The 18,008-nt window shown below is 46.7% G+C and overlaps 1 protein-coding gene across 1 annotated transcript in view; it reads left to right on the top strand.

Annotated features, from left to right (window-relative positions):
* PPIP5K2 (diphosphoinositol pentakisphosphate kinase 2) overlaps positions 1 to 18,008 on the top strand; it is a 1,112,711-nt gene that overhangs the window by 475,093 nt on the left and 619,610 nt on the right. Inside the window, exon 20 of the mRNA XM_069226183.1 lies at positions 14,779 to 14,906. Coding sequence (XP_069082284.1) covers positions 14,779 to 14,906 — 128 coding nt within the window. The remainder of the gene's footprint in view (positions 1 to 14,778; positions 14,907 to 18,008) is intronic.

Consider the following 18,008-nt stretch of genomic DNA (forward strand, 5'->3'; position numbering starts at 1 on the left):
GCCATTTTTACTAAAACTGTGTATGCTACTGCTCTAATTCAAAGTTCCTAACTTACCTGTGTGGAGTACCTTGCATTTTATGTATTTACTTCAAATCTTGAACTCGTGGTTCTAAAATTGAATTAAGAAAATATATTTTTCTATATTAAAACTATTGGCCTGGAGTTAAGTCCTTGAGTGTGTTTTCCTCATTTATTGCCTGTGTGTGTACAACAAATGCTTAACACTACCCTCTGATAAGCCTACTGCTCGACCACACTACCACAAAATAGAGCATTAGAATTATCTCATTTTACCACTATCTTACCTCTAAGGGGAACCCTTGGACTCTGTGCACACTATCTCTTACTTTGAGATAGTATATACAGAGCCAGCTTCCTACAGGGTGTCTCTCAATTACGAACTCCACAGTTCCATAATGGCTACACTGAAATCTGGGAAGTTTGGTATCAAACTTCTCAGCACAATAAATGCACACTTGATGCCAGTGTGGGATTTATTGTAAAATACACCCAGAGGGCATCTTAGAGATGCCCCCAAAGTACCAGTCCGACTCCTAGAGCTAGCCTGACCAGTTCCTGCCAGCCTACCACAACCAGACAAGTTTCTGGCCACATGGGGTGAGTGCCTTTGTCACTCTGTGGCCAGGAACAAAGCCTGTACTGGGTGGAGGTACTTCACACCTCCGCCTGCAGGAACTGTAACATCTGGCGGTGAGCCTCAAAGGCTTCTGCCTGTTGTTACAGCACCCCAGGACATCCCAGGTAGTGGAGATGCCTGCCCCTCCGGACACAGCCCCCACTTTTGGTGGCAAGTCCAGAGGAGCTAATGAGTAAAACAAGGAGGAGTCACCTACAAGTTAGGACTGCCCCTAAGGTGCCCTGAGCTGAGGTGACCCCTGCCTTTAGAAATCCTCCATCTTGAGATTGGAGGATACCCCCAAATGGAATAGGGATGTGCCCTCCTTCCCCTCTGGGAGGAGGCACAAGGAGAGTTTAGCCACCCTCAAGGACAGTAGCCATTGGCTACTGCCCTCCTGACCTAAACACACCCCTAAGTTCAGTTTTTAGGGGCAACCCTGAACCCAGGAAACCAGAGTCCTACAACCTGAAGAAAGAAGAAGGACTTCTGACCTGAAAGCCCCGCAGAGACAACGGAGACACCAACTGACTTGGCCCCAGCCCTACCTGCCTGTCTCCAGACTCAAAGAACCTGCACAGCGATGCATCCAGCGGGTCCAGCAACCTCTGAGGATTTAGAGGACTGCCCTGCACCTAAAGGACCAAGAAACTCCAGAGAACAGCGGCACTGTTCAGAAATTACAACAACTTTTCAACTTTAAAGCAACTTTTAATGAGACTCTCCCTTCCCGCCGGAAGCGTGAGACTTCATACTCTGCACCCAATGCCCCCGCCTCGAGTCCAGGACAACCAACACCGCAGAGAGGACTCCCAGGCGACTCCAATGACGTGGACACCCTGAGTCGACCTCCCTGCACACCCACAGCGACGCCTGCATAGAGGATTCAGAGGTTTCCCCTGACCGTGACTGCCTGGTAACAAAGGAACCCGACGCCTGGACCAAGCACTGCACCCGCAGTCCCCAGGACCGAGAGGAACTACCTACCAGTACAGGAATGACCAACAAGAGGCCCTCATCCTATCCCAGTCGGTGGCTGGCCCAAGAAGCCCCCCTGTGCCGTGCCTGCATCGCCTAATTGACCCCGGGGTCCCTCCTTTGTTTCAATAGCAAACCCGACACCTACTTTGCCTACTGTACCTGGCCGCCCCTGTGCCGCTGAGGGTGTGTTTTGTGGGCTTGTGTGTGTGTGTCCCAGTGCTCTACAAAACCCCCTGGTCTGCTCCCCGAGGACGCAGGTACTTACCTGTAAGCAGACTAGAATCGGAGCACCCCTGTTCTTCATAGGCGCCTACGTTTTTTGGACCCTCATTTGACCTCTGCACCTGATGGGACCTGTGTTGCTGGTGCTGTGGCTTTGGGGTTGCCTTGAACCCCAAACGGTGAGCGGCCTATGCCAAGAAGACTGACTGGTTAAGTGTTTTACTTACTTGCAACAACTAACCAAACTTACCTCCCTCAGGAACTGTTGATTTTTGCAGTGTCCACTTTTAAAATAGCTTATTGCCATTTTAACCAAAACTGTGTGTAATACTGTTTTAAATCAAAATTCTATACTTACCTGTGTGATGTACCTTGCATTTTATGTACTTACCTCAAATCTTGAATCTTGTGGTTCTAAAATAAATTAGGAAAATATATTTTTCTATATAAAAACCCATTGGCCTGGAATTAAGTCTTTGAGTGTATGTTCCTCATTTATATTGCCTGTGTGTGTGTGTACAACAAATGCTTAACACTGCCCTCGGATAAGCCTACTGCTCGACCACACTACTACAAAATAGTGCATTAGTATTATCTAATTTTGCGACTTTCTACCTCAAAGGGGAACCCTTGGACTCTGTGCACACTATCTCTCACTTTGCAATAGTATATACAGAGCCAACTTCCTACAGCCTTCGTCTTCGAAGCCTGCTTCTGGGTCCGCTCCGCACTTCCCTGAGTTTCTGGGAGCCGGAGCGACCCCACCCAACTTAATGAACTCTGTGAGGCCATGCGCCTTATCTTTGGGCAGACTGCCCCCGATACTGAGCCTTCAGGGCCCGAGGGGTTCAGTTGAGGGGACTTCAGGATCCGCGCCGGCAGGTTCAGCTCTGGCCAGCGATGTCCCCTCCGGATCCGCACCTGTGCCGCTCGCACCGCTGAGACCTTCCCTGGCACCGGGTCGATTGTCGACGCTCCCGATGTCAGTAGTGCCCATTATCGACATCAACCTGTTCCTTATCCCGGACGACTCGGAGTCTGAGCGGGGTCGGCCAATGCCGCCTTTGTCTTTGATGAAGCCTATTCACCCCAGGTCAGATTTAGACCCTTTTTCCTATGGCTACGAATTCAGGGGAGGATTGGAGGGATCCCTGAATCCTTATGAATACCAGGATGACCCATCTTTGGACAGGGCAGAGGAATTGGGCGACGCCAGTGGACTGGACACTTCTCCAGATGCCGGCATGCTCTCTTCTCCTACCGTGGCTACCGCAGAGGGAGCGACTTACGGTATAGTGGTCAGTAGGGCGGCCGAGGTCCTTGGCCTCAAGCTACCTACTGTAGAGGTCAGGTCCAACCTCCTGACAGAGTTGCTTCAGCCAGGAGCTCCCACATCAGAACCCCTTTTACCTTTCAATTAAGCCCTCACCGATGTCCTTTTGGGTACTTGGTCCAAACCCAACCCAGATCACAAGCACTATCAGTTTACCGTGCTCCCCTTCAGCCTTACCAGCCCCTCAGGTGTTCAGGAAAGTGATGGCAGTGGTTGCAGCTCATCTGCACAGGTTAGGGGTCTCAGTCTTCCCCTACCTCGACGACTGGCTGTTGAAGGCAGACTCGCCCCAGAAAGTAGTCTCCCTCCTTCAGACTACGGCGAACCTCCTGCACACCCTGGGGTTCACTATAAACATGCCGTAGTCACAGCTGAGTCCCTCTCAGACGCTCCCTTTCATTGGAGCTGTTCTGGACACAGTGCAGTTTAGGGCTTATCCTCCCAAAAAGCGAGTCAAAGATGTTCAGGCTATGATTTTGATCTTTCAGCCTCTGTCCTGGGTTTCAGTGAGACTGACTCTGAGGCTGCTGGGCCCCATGGCCTCCTGCATCCTGCTAGTGACACATGCCAGATGGCATATGTGGGCTCTACAGTGGGACTTGAAGTTCCATTGGGTGCGGCATCCGGGGAATCTCTCAGACATGGTCCATATCTCGGAGGGGACTGCGAAAGACCTGCAGTGGTGGCGTTCGAATCCGCATTGGGTCCACGGCAGATCACTCTCCCTTCCCCAGCCAGATCTATCTATAGTGACAGATGAGTCACTTCTGGGTTGAGGCAGCCATATGGGAGAGGTGGAGATCATAGGCCTCTGGTCTCCGGCGGAGTCTGGGCTCCATATCAATATTCTGGAGCTCCGGGCGATCAGGCTTGTGTTGAAAGCATTTCTTCCCTCTCTCAAAGGGAAAGTAGTGCAGGTGTTCACGGACAATACTACCGCCATGTGGTACTGTAACAAACAGGGCAGAGTAGGGTCCTGGACCCTTTGTCAAGAGGCACTACATCTCTGGACATGGCTGGAACAACAAGGCATGACCCTGGTGGTTCAACATCTGACAGGTTCTCTCAACGCCAGAGCAGACGAACTCAGCTGTCGATACACAGCTGGTCACAAATGGCGTTTCCATCCGGAGGTGGCGCAAGGTCTCTTTCAGCAGTGGGAGAACCTTGGTTAGATCTGTTCGCCTCCGCATAGAACGCGCAATGTCAGGTGTTCTGCGCATTGGAGTTTCCAAGGCGGCACTCGCCCGGAGACGCTTTTCGGCTCGAGTGGAGCCCAGAGTTCTCAAGAAGATCAGGAACGACCAGGCCCATCTCATCTTGGTGGCTCCGGACTGGGCACGGAGAGTATGGTATTGTAGGAAGCTCGCTCTGTATATACTATATCAAAATGAGATATAGTGTGCACATTGTCCAGGGGTTCCCCAAGAGGCTTGACAGAGGCAATAATAGTTAATACTAATGCTCTATTTGTGGTAGTGTGGTCGAGCAGTTATGCTTATCAAAGGGTAGTGTTAAGCATTTGTTGTACACACACAAGCAATAAGTGAAAACACACACAATGACTTAACTCCAGGCCAATAGGTTTTTATATAGAAACATTTTCGTTTTTTAATTTATTTTTAGAACCACAAGATTCATTTAGCAGGTAAGTACATAAAATTAAAGGTACTTTGCATAGTAATAGTTGAGACTGAATAGATTCAATATTGTACACAGTTTTCATTAAAATGGCAAAAAGCTTTTTTTAAAGTGGACACTGTGCAAATTTCTACAGTTCCTGTGGGAGGTAAGTACAGTAGAGTTTCAGAGGTAAGTACCACACTTACGGGTTCAATCTCTGAGGTATAGGTTGTCCACCTTTGGGGGTTTAAGGCAACCCCAAACACCCAGCACCAGCAACACAGGGCCGGTCAGGTGCAGAGGTCAAACTGGAGCCAAAATAACGTGGGCACCTATGGAGATAGGGGGTACTCCGATTCCAGTCTGGTTGCAGGTAAGTACCCGCGTTGTCAGAGGGCAGACCAAGGGAGTTTGGAGGAGTACTGGAGGGTCCCCAAGTAGACACTCAAACCACACCCTCAGCGGCACAGGGACGGCCAGGTGCAATGTGCAAACAGGGTGCCGGGTTCTCAATAGAATTCTATGGAGGGACCCGGGGGTCACTTAAGTGCTGCAGACAGGGTCTCTTGGGCAAGCCACCAACTGGGCAAGGGTGAGGGCCGCCTGCTGGTCGTTGCTGGTCTGTTTTTCTCGGGCCTGGGGGCTGTGGTGAAGTGCTTCTCCATGCGTCGGATGTCTTCGTCCCGGCCGGTGGTGGTCAGGGGGTCCACGGGATTCCCTCTGCAGGTGTCGTCATGGGGGTGCAGAGAGGTCAGCCCAGGGTGGACACGTCGTCTGAGTCTCATGGGGGTCCTTTCTGAGTAGTTGATTTCTCTGTACACGGGCCAGGGGCGTTGGGTGCAGAGTGTTGGGGACTCACGCTTCTGGAGTGAGGTGGGAGTCTCTTTAAAGATGGATGTTCTTTTTTCTTGGTGGACAGAGCCGCTGCCCACGGGAGTTCTTGGTCCTCTGTGATGCAGGCAGCCCCCTGGAGGCTTTTCTGTTGTCGCTGGTCCTGCAGAATGCGTTGCTGTTCGATTTCAGAGTCTTTGAAGCAGGAGACAGGCTGGTAGTGCTGGGGCCAAGTCATTTGTTGTCTCCTTTTCTTCTCGGTGGGGTTTTCAGCTCATCTGTCCTTCTTCTTCTTGTGAGGACGTCAGGAATCTGAAGAGCTGGGTTCATGGTTGTCCCTATGTACTAAATTTAGGGGTGTGGTAGTGTTAGAGGGCAGTAGCCAATGGCTACTGTCCCTGAGGGTGGCTACACCCTCCTTGTGCCTGCTCCCTCTCGGGAGGGGGAACACATCCCTATCCCTATTCCTATTGGTTCTAATCCTCCAAAGCAAGATGGAGGATTTCTCAAGGAGGGGGTCACTTCAGCTCTGGTCACCTTAGGGGTGGACCTGGCTTAGGGGGGTGACTCCACCTTGATTTTGTCATTATCCCTCCGGACTTGCCATCAAAAAGTGGGGGCTTATCTAGGGGGTGTGCATCTCCACTAGCTGGAGTGCCCTGGGGCTTTTTAACACCAGGCTTGAGCCTTTGAGGCTCACCACCACGTGTTACAGTTCCTGCAGGGGGAGGTGTGAAGCACCTCAACCCAGGACATATTTTTTTTCCTGACCACAGAGTGCACAAAGGCACTCACCCCATGTGGTCAGAAACTCGTCTGGAAGTAGCAGGCTGGCACTGACCGGCCAGCCTTGCACTAGCAGTTAGGCTAACATACAGGGGGTGTATCTAAGATGCCCTCTGTGTGCATTTTGTAATAAGTCCAACACTGGCATCAGTGTGGATTTATTGTGCTGAGAAGTTTGATACCAAACTTCCCATGATTGAGTGTAGCCTTTATGGTGCTGTGGAGTTCCTAATGACAAACTCCCATACCATAAACTCTTTATGGCTACCCTGCACTTACAATGTCTAAGAATAACTTAGACACTGTAGGGGCATAGTGCTCATGCAGCTGTACCCACACCTGTGGTATAGTGCACCCTGCCTTAGTCCTGTAAGGCCTGCTAGAGGGGTGACTTACCTATGCCACAGTCAGTGGTTTGTGGGCATGGCACTCTGAGGGGAGTGCCATGTCGACTTTGTCTTTTCTCCCGACCAGCACACACAAGCTGCAAAGCAGTGTGCATGCACTGAGTGAAGGGCCCCTGAGGGTGGCATATTACATGCTGCAGCCTTTAGGGACCTTCCCTGGCCATAGGGCCCTTGGTAACAGGGGTACCTTTTACAAGGGACTTTTCTGTGTGCCAGGGCTGTGCCAATTGTGGAAACAAAGGTACAGTTTTAGGGAAAAATACTGGTGCTGGGGCCTGGTGAGCAGGGTCCCTGCACACTTCCAATCAAAGCTGGCATCAACCCTAGGCAACAAGTGGGGGTGACCATGCCAACAGTGGCATTTTCCTACACTATAAAAACAGCCTTCTTAGTGGCGATCACATGTGCCAGGAGAGTAAGTGAGATGCTGGCTTTATTATCAAAACCTCTGTATCTCACAGTACATCCTGAAAGGGTAGTCCTCAGAACTCGTGTGTCTTTCCTCCCCATGCTGGTGACCCCTTTCCATCTGGGTCAGAACATCACCCTGCGCACCTTCTTTGCTCCACCGCATCCCTCTAAAGAAGAAAGTAGCGTCTCCACCGTCTAGACCCAAAAAGAACGTTATCGTTCTACCTTGACTGCACAAAAGAGTTCCGGGTAGATGACCAACTCTTTGTGGGGTATGTTGGTGCAAAGAAGGGTCGAGTAGTTGATAAACAAACCATTTTGCGCTGGGTCGTTCTCTGTATTAAAATCTGCGATGCATTGGCTAAGAAGAAGCCTCCGAGGGCTTGAGAGCTCACACTACAAAGGTGAATGCTGTACCACAGCATTAGCTCGAGGCGTGCCAGTTCTAGACATCTGCCAGGCGGCAACGTGGGCTTCCTTGCACACATTCGCAAGACAATACTGCCTGGATAGCCAGATGAGGAGAGATAGGCGTTTTTCTCGCTCGGGCCTACAGGACTTACTTGTATAAAGTATATGTCCGCAGCCCACCGCCAGGAGGTTTTGGCTTGGGTATCTATTCTAAGGTAAGGAATCTGCATCTCGAACAAGTTACTTTCCTTCGGTAACAAATTATGTGGTAGAGGCTCTATCTAGCTGCAGATTCCTTACGTCCACCCATGCCTCCCCGCTCTGCGGCTATATCATATTTTTTCAGATTTTTACCCTTTTTCAGGGTTTGTCATTTTGCACAGACAGACAGAGAAATTTGGTTGGTCCATGACTCTGGCCAAATGGCGTGAGAAGTTGTGGAAAAGAACTGACGTACGCGCCGGGTGGTCCCTATATAGAAGACCATGACATCACAGACAGCTCCAACGAAGCGGGTCTGAATGATGCCTCCCGACTGTGTGCACATGGTACTGCTCAGTAGAAAAATTCCAGATTCGAAACTGATGCCAGGGAATTCTAAGGTAAGGAATCTTCAGCTGGATAGTCTCTACCAGATAATTTGTTACCGAAGGTAAGGAACTTGTTCGATGGTCCCTTACTTGCTGCATACTGTTTATTGAATACTTATCAGTGGATGTGGGCCAATCGAGTTACACAGTCATGGTAATCAAAAAGATCACATTTCGTATAAAAATTCTAAGCAAATCTTGATGCTGCTGTTAGGAGCAACAACTGGAAAATCAACCATAGTCTTATTCTAGATCATGTAAGGCAATTCTCATGGATACTTCTAACCAAAGATTCCTTACTTTTTGAATATTTCTAAGCATAGACTTTCCCAGAAGTACTCCACCGTGCCACTATGTGGCGTTGAGCATCTCTTCCTTGACCTGTTTCCGCTCTAGAAGTGATGAATCACACATATAGGACCTAATCCGATGCACCAACATCATTTCCTTTCTGGTGGTGCCTTTGAATGTGAATCTGGAGCTCTGCACCCTTTTCCTTGTTTGATAAATCCTTTGAAATTATTTTCTCTACTGTGCAATGGAACACTGTCCCCACTGAAGGCTGCAGGGTTCAAACCCAATACAACTGTAGGAAGCAGCTGTTGGTGACTGACCTGCACAAGGTCTGTCTCTGGTGTTTGGACTCTTGCACATCTCCAAGACATATGAAGAATGTGCCCTCATGCATCAGAAGGCGATCCTGAACAGTAAAGTGAAGCTATATGTTGCTGAACATCGAAAGAAGTTAGAGACTGCACAGAATTCCAGTTCCTACTCTGTGTCGAGGGTGCAGACCCATTGCCACTACATGTCTTCTTCAAGGTTGAATTTGTCCAGGTCTAAGAAGAAGCCTGAGAAGACAAAGGAGGACTCAACCCCATCCCACCACATTCTGTTCAAAGGGATGTTGTGATGGTGTTGAAATGCCAGTCGATTTTGCTCCTGGTCCCAGATTGAGAAGCCGCTTCCTCAACTGGTCGTTGTGTACCCTGAATTTCATGAGTCATCTGCAACACTGCAGCAGATTGAGGTTTATCAAGAGGGCATGCTGCATAGTTTTGGTACTCTTCCGGCTCCCTTTGGCATGCCTTTGGGGCCTGAAGAACTTTCTCGGGGTCTGCACTGACTCCAGTGCCAACTTCCTCTCTGACTTCAAGGGCTGCGCTGGTTCCTTATTCAAGGCTTGCCCCGAGGTCACCAGAGGAGGTGGACGTGTCTGCCTTGACTCCAGTGTAAGGCCCTGAACGGATTTCATCCTGACCCAGACCAATGTTGCGCTATCCTTCCACTTAAGTGCAACACGTACCTGCACCTATTATTCGAATGAGTAGGTAGAAGGAGAAAAGAGTTTGGACAGCACGTTTTGGAGTCCACTGTAGTTTGGGCTGAGTCAGAAAGTGGAGGGAAGGGGAGACGTGGAAGGTTTTTATAAAAAATACTGGAGATTAGATTGTAGTGCTGGACCTAAAGTATGCTTATTTTTACATCTCAGTCCATATCCTGTTGCTGCAGGCCCACCGACGCTACCTGTGGTTCACAGTAGGTCATAAGGATTTTCAGTTCGCTGTGCTCTCTTTTGGCCTTACCAACATGCCTCAGGTGGTCACAAAAGTGAATGGTGGTAGTTGCACAAGTACTTCAGTGCTGGGGGATCCCGGTTTTCTCCTACCTTGATGGCTGGCTGTTGAAGGCGGGCTTGCCTCAGGCAGCTGTTACCCACCTCCAGCCTGTGGAGAAACTCATAACATCCCTGTGGCTCATTATCAGTGGGCCAGACTCACGCCTAACTACTTCTCAGACACTTCCCTTTATCAAAACCATTCTGTACATGGTGCAGTTTTACGTCTTTCCCCCCAAAAAGAGACTTCAGGACATTTGGGCTTGGATCCTGATGTTTCAACCATGCCCTGGATCTCAGTGAAGACTGACGGCCCCCTGCATCTTGCTGATGAGCAAGATTAACATACCAAAATTAGAGTTTGAAAATACTAGAAAGACTTGTGCTTAGTTCAGAGTTCTTCATGCTTTTCTTAGAGCGAGAGAAGCCTCCAGTGACAGATGCCATGCAGCACAGACTGGGTAATAGACTTATTCATCGACTGACAATTTTTGGCCTTTGTGTCATGTGAAATCTGAGCCTTCTGTTTGATTGTAATGCAGGTCTGTAAACGGACAACTAGTTAAACATGATCAATTACCATTCTGTCCAGCTTATTTTGTGAGGCAGTGATATTGAGATGGTTATAAGATAAGCAAAAGTGCAAATAAAATATTACTCATAAAATTTGTATATTTTAAATGTATTTTTAAGTAACATCTAGCTGAAGAATGCCCACCTTAGTCAATAAAAGGACTAGATCCCAACGTCCTCCTTATTTTCAGGGAGTGGCTTCTGAATACTCACATAAAGTGTTGTCAGAACACAAGGTTAAAAATGTTATCACCTCTTTAGGCATCCCAGTGCTTAAACCTCTCATCAATTGCTAATTGACATATTGTTGGCATAGCCTGGAGGCTAATGCATTGAGTCCTGCTGAGGAATCTGTAAGTGGAGGTGGATAGCAGTGACATTCCCTTTTCGCCACAACAGCCAGTGTCTGCAGCCCTGAAGATCTTTGCATAAAAAAACGGGCCATTCCTGCTCCATATAATGAGGCCATTTATCCTCTTCAGCTTATGCCATTCTGTCCGGGCCAGGCTCTTTGACTTCAAGACGCTCCCGTTCTATCGAACAGAGTCTCAGTTTCCGAGGAACCCATCTGTGGCTTTGACCTATCTCTAGCTGATGCCAAAACTGGAGTGCATGTGTTTTATGATCCACTGGTCATTGTTAACCCTGCCACAAATTGTGACATTTAAAGAAACCATGCTGCACTTTTTAAGATAGTTACAGATCCCTCCAAGTTGCCTTGAGGTCCTTCTAAAAGGGCCTGCTCGGTGTTGTCTGACCCCATGCCACCTCAGCTGATGCTCTGCTGGCACCTAACCCTACTGACTCATAACCGGCCTCAGTACAGGCTCACCAGATGTTGAGCCACACTATAAACAAAGCCTGGTCCCAGCTAAGGGCTCTTCCTTCTTTCCTGTACCTCAGCAACAGTATATTTGGAGGATGAAACATTTTTTGGTTTGCACTCCGATGTTCTGCAGAACTTTGTACACGTCCCTCGTGGTGAGGATGAGGTGAAGACGCAGATCATTTGCTCACTCCTCATTATACTGATGCTGGCTTACATCTTGATGTTCCAAATTCCAGTGGCTTAGATAGGTCACCAAATTTAAATCTGCCTCTAGGACCCAGCTGAATAGATTACCTACAGTGATGGTTTGTTTAGTTGTAGAAGTTCTAGAATCCCAACACCACACATAGGAGACAAAGACTAATATCGATGGTAGTTTCTCAGTCTGGGTCTGGTTAACAAATCCTGTCAGATTTTATGTCGGCATGGTCCCACCCTTGCTCTGCCCATCTGGTGAGGATGATTTATTGTGCAATGACACAGTCTAGCGCCAATGTACCTGATATTCCAGATGTGACATTCTACTCTTGAGAACCTTGCGGATCAGGCCTTCATATGCGAAGTTAAATGGGAACCCCTTTCCTTTGGTCTCTCGGGGCAAGGAGTCCAAAACATTTAAGACGATGGGCAAGTAGATTTTCTTTTCTTCAGCAATCCTAGTACTGACCTACTTGAATGCTGGTTGCCTCTTGGGTTGCTGTAATTTGGGATAGGACACAAAGTTTTGCTTGCCTTGCCTGAAGATCTTTGCAGTCCTTTTGCTCAAAGAGTTCAAGATGGTCTGGTGCTACTAAATACATTTTGAGTTCTGGTCTGGATACCATTCGTTCTGTTGCTCCAACCATGAGCAACAGTTTCTTCATCAGGTATCATGCTTGGATTGGGTTGCCCTGGATTTTCTTGTGCGTTGCAAGCTTCCTTCATGGACATACCCTAAGACTACTTGAGAATGCAGATACGGTTCTTGAGCACTTTAATGGCAGCAGCGATATGACTTGCTCCTTACTGTACTGAAAATGTGGCGCTGCTCGTAACATGGTCAATTGCTAGTGAAATCTTTCTGCAGCTCTAGGGCCAGGTGGGATGTTAGTCGGCAGCATCATTCCTCCCTCGCTGTTCCCCTGCCATTGGCATCAAACCTCCTTTGGTCCCCCTCCAGCAGACATTTGGGGCCTGTTGGGGCAGACTCCAGCATTGTCTATTCAGCTGGTGCTTCATCACTTTGAACTATTAGGTCCTTCAGATTGTTCAGCAAGATTATGTCCTTCCCTTCCTGAACAACCCCTGTCAGAACTTGTGAATGGTGGCTGCCTAATGGTGTGGAAAGGCTTTGCTGTCTGCACAGTTATTTATCAGTTATTTTGCTGTTTCTTCAGTTATCTGATTAACCCTTGTTGAAACCACCAATGGGCCTTAATTTGGTCTTAACATTCTTTTTGAATTCTCCCTTTGAACCGTTTCATCTCTGTCCTCTTCCATTATTGACTTTGAATACTGTGTTCCTCATTGCATGTCGCATCCATGAATTACAAACTTGAGTCCAGCCTCTACAGTCTTTTTCAAGATAAGCTGGTACTTAGGACGCATGCAACTTGGCTGATCAGCTCTTCGTTATATTCACCAACATGATGACCAGAAGGACAGTGCAAAAACAGACCTTAGCATAGTGGGTTTTGCTTTGCATCAGATTGTGTTATTCCTTAGCCAAAAAGGTCCTTCCTGGGGTTTATAGGGCTTGTTCGACCAGGCTAAAAGGTGCAACTACAGTCGTAGCCTGTTTTTGCCATGTGGTCACTTGAACATCTTGTAAGTACTTTTACCATATGCTACTGTATTGACCCAAGTTTGTAGGGATGGTCATTTTGCCTGTTTGGTTTTCAGGACTTCTTGGTGTAAATCCCACTTCTCAGACCTATCTCAATGGAGGGGTCATTACTTTTATATTGGTTCATAAGGTGAGTAACTGACCTTTGGTAGCACTCTGTCTTGTGGACACTCTGACTTCCAATTCCTCACTATTCACCCAACTCCCCGGTATGTGTAGTAGACTTTTAGGAACAGTAATGTGGCAAGTTAGATTAGAATTCTGTCAGTTAATTTCATTCTGTTAGACAAGCTCTGCATATGAGGGTGTAGAAAAGAAAGTAAATAAACTCACATCAGTGTGCATGGGTGGTGCTTATTTTTGGCTTTGTTTTGTCATGTCTGGAGGGTGGATAGAGTTGTGACTGAGACCAACAGTGCCAGCACGCAGTAGCTGTTGCTAGAGTTTCCAGGTCATGTATGGTTCCTGGGAGAATTCACAAGATGAGGAACCTGCTGTTAGACAGAATATTCACCGAAGGTAAGTGACTAATACTTACTTTCTGTTTTCTGCAAAGCCTAAAAACTTAGTTGGACTATATCTGTGTTGTGTATTATATATACTGTTAGAGTCTACTTTATTTTATGATTTATTTCTAAAATGCTAATAAAAATGTATATGGTTGTACATCTGCCATTATGTGCCTACAAATATTGCCACTGAGGAATCCTAGATGTATACTTTAAAGTGAAATACAATATTTTCCCACTTGTGTTACATGTCAGCAGAGATTTTAAAACAATTGCAGAACTATCTGTAAATTTTAGGAACGGTTTGAAATATTACTTTCTACCGAACAATTTCAACTTACACTGTACGTAACAAATTTGACCAAAGAGTGTTGAAGGCTTTTTTTTTTTTTTTTTTTTTCGTTTTCACTTATGTCATTTAAACCCTCCTTCTCTCAACGTTTTTCTTTGAACAGCTCCTCATGTGTTTTAATGGCCAACTTCTAAGGTATATATACAGGTTACCTTAAAAAAATAACTTCTTATTCCACCACCTCCTAGATACTCTTACATTCATTGGATTTACTTTGAAAATAATTTCACTAGAATAGTAATCTTAGGTGTAAATGGGCGTATGGGGGCAGTAGGAAAAAAAGGAAATGCAACAGTTTAATTGCTGTTTCCTCTAGTCGCGTGCCACATCCCTACTTCAGATCCTTTTTCACGGGCTAAGCCCACAAAATTGAATGCATTTTATCTTCATATACCTTCGTAAGAGCACTTACATCTTTACTGTATCTTTCCCAGGTCACCATTGGTATTGCCTCCCCTAATCATTCTTTCTAAGCTGTTGCTAAACCCATTGTCTTCTCGTCAAAGTGTCTTACTTTGCTGTTCATTTCTGTGCCATATCAGCACTTTTGATTTTGCCATCATCTTATGCAAGTGACATAGTTAATGTGTAAAGTCAATGAAAACAGTTGCTTCTTGTTTTATGAGTAACTCTTTACAAGGCCTTTGTGTGCTGACTCTCTTCCAGCATTACTTTTTTTCTGATTCCTGTGACTGAAATACTTTGAGCATTACTGTACATGCATTCCACAAGAGATGTTCTCTTTTTCAATCCATAATTCATCCCTTTATCCTGGTCTGCTGAGGATGGGATAAACTTGTTGTTTGTGCTTCTAAAGTTTTGTACTTTTTTTGTTCAGGAGTATGGCTTAACAAAAGTGGAGAAACTTGAGATCGCCAAAGGCTACTGTACCCCACTTGTTAGAAAGATCCGTTCCGATCTTCAGAGGACTCAAGATGATGACACAGTAAACAAACTCCACCCTCTGTAAGAATCTGAATTTTTTCATTCATTATGTATTTTAAATATTTAATGAGTGCATTGAATCTCAAAAAGACAGTGGTTCCAAGAAAATCATCATTGTGTTTATATTTTTTGGTGTGTGTGATTTTAGTGTCCATGCCCATCTCCCTATATGATGGCCTTAGATGTCTACTACATGGGTGAACAGACAATGTGGTTAAATCATAAAGCACTGTGCTTTATGGTTAGCCTAAGTCCTATCAACTTGATTACACTAGTGATGTGGAAGTCCTATCACATGATGCCCAGGAAATATTGTTTGCAGTAAAGTAAAATAGATTTTTGTTTTTTATGTACTTACCTCAAATCTTGAATCTTGTGGTTCTAAAATAAATTCAGAAAATATATTTTTCTATATAAAAACTATTGGCCTGGAGTTAAGTCTTTGAATGTGTGTTCCTCATTTATTGCCTGTGTGTGTACAACAAATGCTTAACACTACCCTCTGATAAGCCTACTGCTCGACCACACTACCACAAAATAGAGCATTAGTATGATCTAATTTTGCCACTATCAACCTCTAGGGGGAACCCTTGGACTCTGTGCACACTATCTCTCACTTTGAGATAGTATATACAGAGCCAACTTCTTACACCCATGCCCTGAGTCCAAGTACCCCACCAGTTCTGCAAAGGTTCCCCAGGTATCCTGAGTCCGAGTCCACCATAGGGTGGCCCCTGCCGGACTCTGCCTGAAAGCCTGCATCCTCAAATTGAAGACTCCCCCCTGACCGGGACCTGCCCGGTAAGCTCTTCCTGACACTAAAGGACACCCCTGCACCATGGATTCCCTGGGTCACTGGGGAGCTGGACCATCGGTGTCCCTACGTCCCCTAGCATCAGAACCTACCATGGCAGCTGTGTGTTTTCTTAGTTTAGCCTCCTGGCCCAAGCCTGCAGCCTTTTTCCAAAACTGATCCCCCCCATTGATTTGCATTGGATGCCTGACGCAATGGCACTCTCCTCCCGGCTACTGTGGCTGCAGAGGGTGTAAGTTTGGTGCTGCCTTGTGGCCTCCCCTCAGCTTACCTTGATCCCTGACACCTCTTTACTCACCTGTGAGCAGCGCATCTTCGGTGACCTCCAGTCTTCATTGGTTAGCATTGGGTGCCCAACACTATGTTGGCACTCTGCACCCGGCTGTCCCCATGCCGCTGAGAGTGTAAGTTTGGTGCTGCCTTGTGACCCCCACCTGTGCTTACCTCAATCCCTTGACATCAACCCTGACATCACTTTACTCACCTGTGAGCAGCACATCTTTGTTCACTCCCCAGTCTCCATTGGTTAACATTGGGCACCTTAATCTGAATTCAACCTCAGTACCAGGGCGTCCCAGTGCTGCTTTGGGTGCACTCGATACTGATTTAAACTTTGCCTTGTGTTGACCTAAAATCCCGAAGACTGGATTTGTAAGTGTACTTACCTGCAAAACTGCATTCTTGTTTTGCTCCTGTAGGTGAACATTGCTGAGCTGAAAAATTGCACTGTGTTGATTTTGAAACTTCAAAGTATTTATCTTTTAAAAACTGCTTACCTTATAGCGAAGTTCTTATGTTCAAAGCGTATATAAAATCACGTTTTATTTTTCTAAATGGGTTTGGGATTTATTCATTGGGTGTGTGTCTCATTTATTGCCTTTGTGAGCACAACAAATACCTAACACGACTCCTTGATAATTCAAACTGCTCGCCCACACTACCACAAATAGAGCATTAGTCCTATCTACTTTTGCCTCTGCAGTACCAATTGGGGATCGTTTGGACTCTCTGCACAGCGTACTGTAACATTTAGTCATGGCCCAACTAGGCTTGGAAAGTTGCCATTCGGACTAGCTATGTTTTATAGTCAGTCAAGAGAGTTTTTAGTCGTGCCCCACAGTATATTGTGTGGGTTGGCATCTGCTGTCAAGGCTCCCACCAAGTCAGGGCAACAGCTATGTCCCGAGGTTGGGCAACCCGGGACATAGCAGAAGGCGGCCCCCAGGGCCTTTATTGGCTCCTCAAGGGAGGCCATGCTGCCCCCTCCAACATCAATAGTCCTGGGGAGGTGGTGGTCCCTAGGGCATGGGGGTCTGACGCAGACCCCCTTCTCTTTTTAAATTAGGGGAGGTGGAGGTCATTGAAGCAATTATTTAACAGATGTTCTTTCATAAATAAATAATAGAGCCCATCATAATCACTTACACCACTGCCAGTTATTCAACCATCTAGTGTTTTGACTGAGAAGTCAACAAAATAAACCCAGGTTTGCCTCGAGGAGCTGTGAGCCCCCATTAACCTAATCCTGTACTCCTCAGTTGAGAATCCAAAGCCCTGAATCAGGGTAGTCTTCATGAGGTCATAAGATTCTGCATCTTTACCAGAGAGTGTGAGGAGTCTATCCCTACACTTTCCAGTGAAGATTTCCCAAAGGAGAACTCCCCAGTGAGATCTGCTTACTTTTCTGGTTGCACAAGCCCACTCAAAAGCTGTGAACCACTTGGTGATATCATCACCCTCTTCATATTTAGTTACAATCCATTTGGGGATTTTTAGGATGTCAGTATTCTCTCTGACCCTATTTAAGTTGCTGCCACCATTGATGGGACTTAAACCCATCTCCTTTCTTTCCCTTTCTATGGCTAGGAGCAGCTTCTCCAAAGCCAATCTCTTGGCCATCCTGGCTAACAGGAGGTCCTCTTCATTTAGGCTGTCCTCAATGCTCTCAGGGGCACTGGTCTCCCCTGTAGAAGAACCACGCTCTCTGACTATGATTTGGGGAGTCAGGGTTTTAGGAACCCTGTCTTCCCTAATTAGGACAGGAGGGGTGAGTTCTTCCTCCTGTTCACTAATTTCCCCATCTGAAGGAGTATCCTCCTGCCAAGAGCTCCTGGAGCTTTACCTTGCTGGGGTTGGACCCAGTCTTTATCTTTGTTAGCTTACAGAGAGACCCTAAGACATCCCTAGATGCAGGTAATGTCATCTGTGCCAGGCATTATCACTCTAAAATTTGGGATTACTTTTTGTAAGAATCTAAAAACTACTTCTAGAACTTAATTCCAAACTTTTAAAAACTTTTAAACTCTAAA

This window comes from Pleurodeles waltl, chromosome 1_1, assembly GCF_031143425.1.
Source record: "Pleurodeles waltl isolate 20211129_DDA chromosome 1_1, aPleWal1.hap1.20221129, whole genome shotgun sequence".
Taxonomy (NCBI): Eukaryota; Metazoa; Chordata; class Amphibia; order Caudata; family Salamandridae; genus Pleurodeles; species Pleurodeles waltl.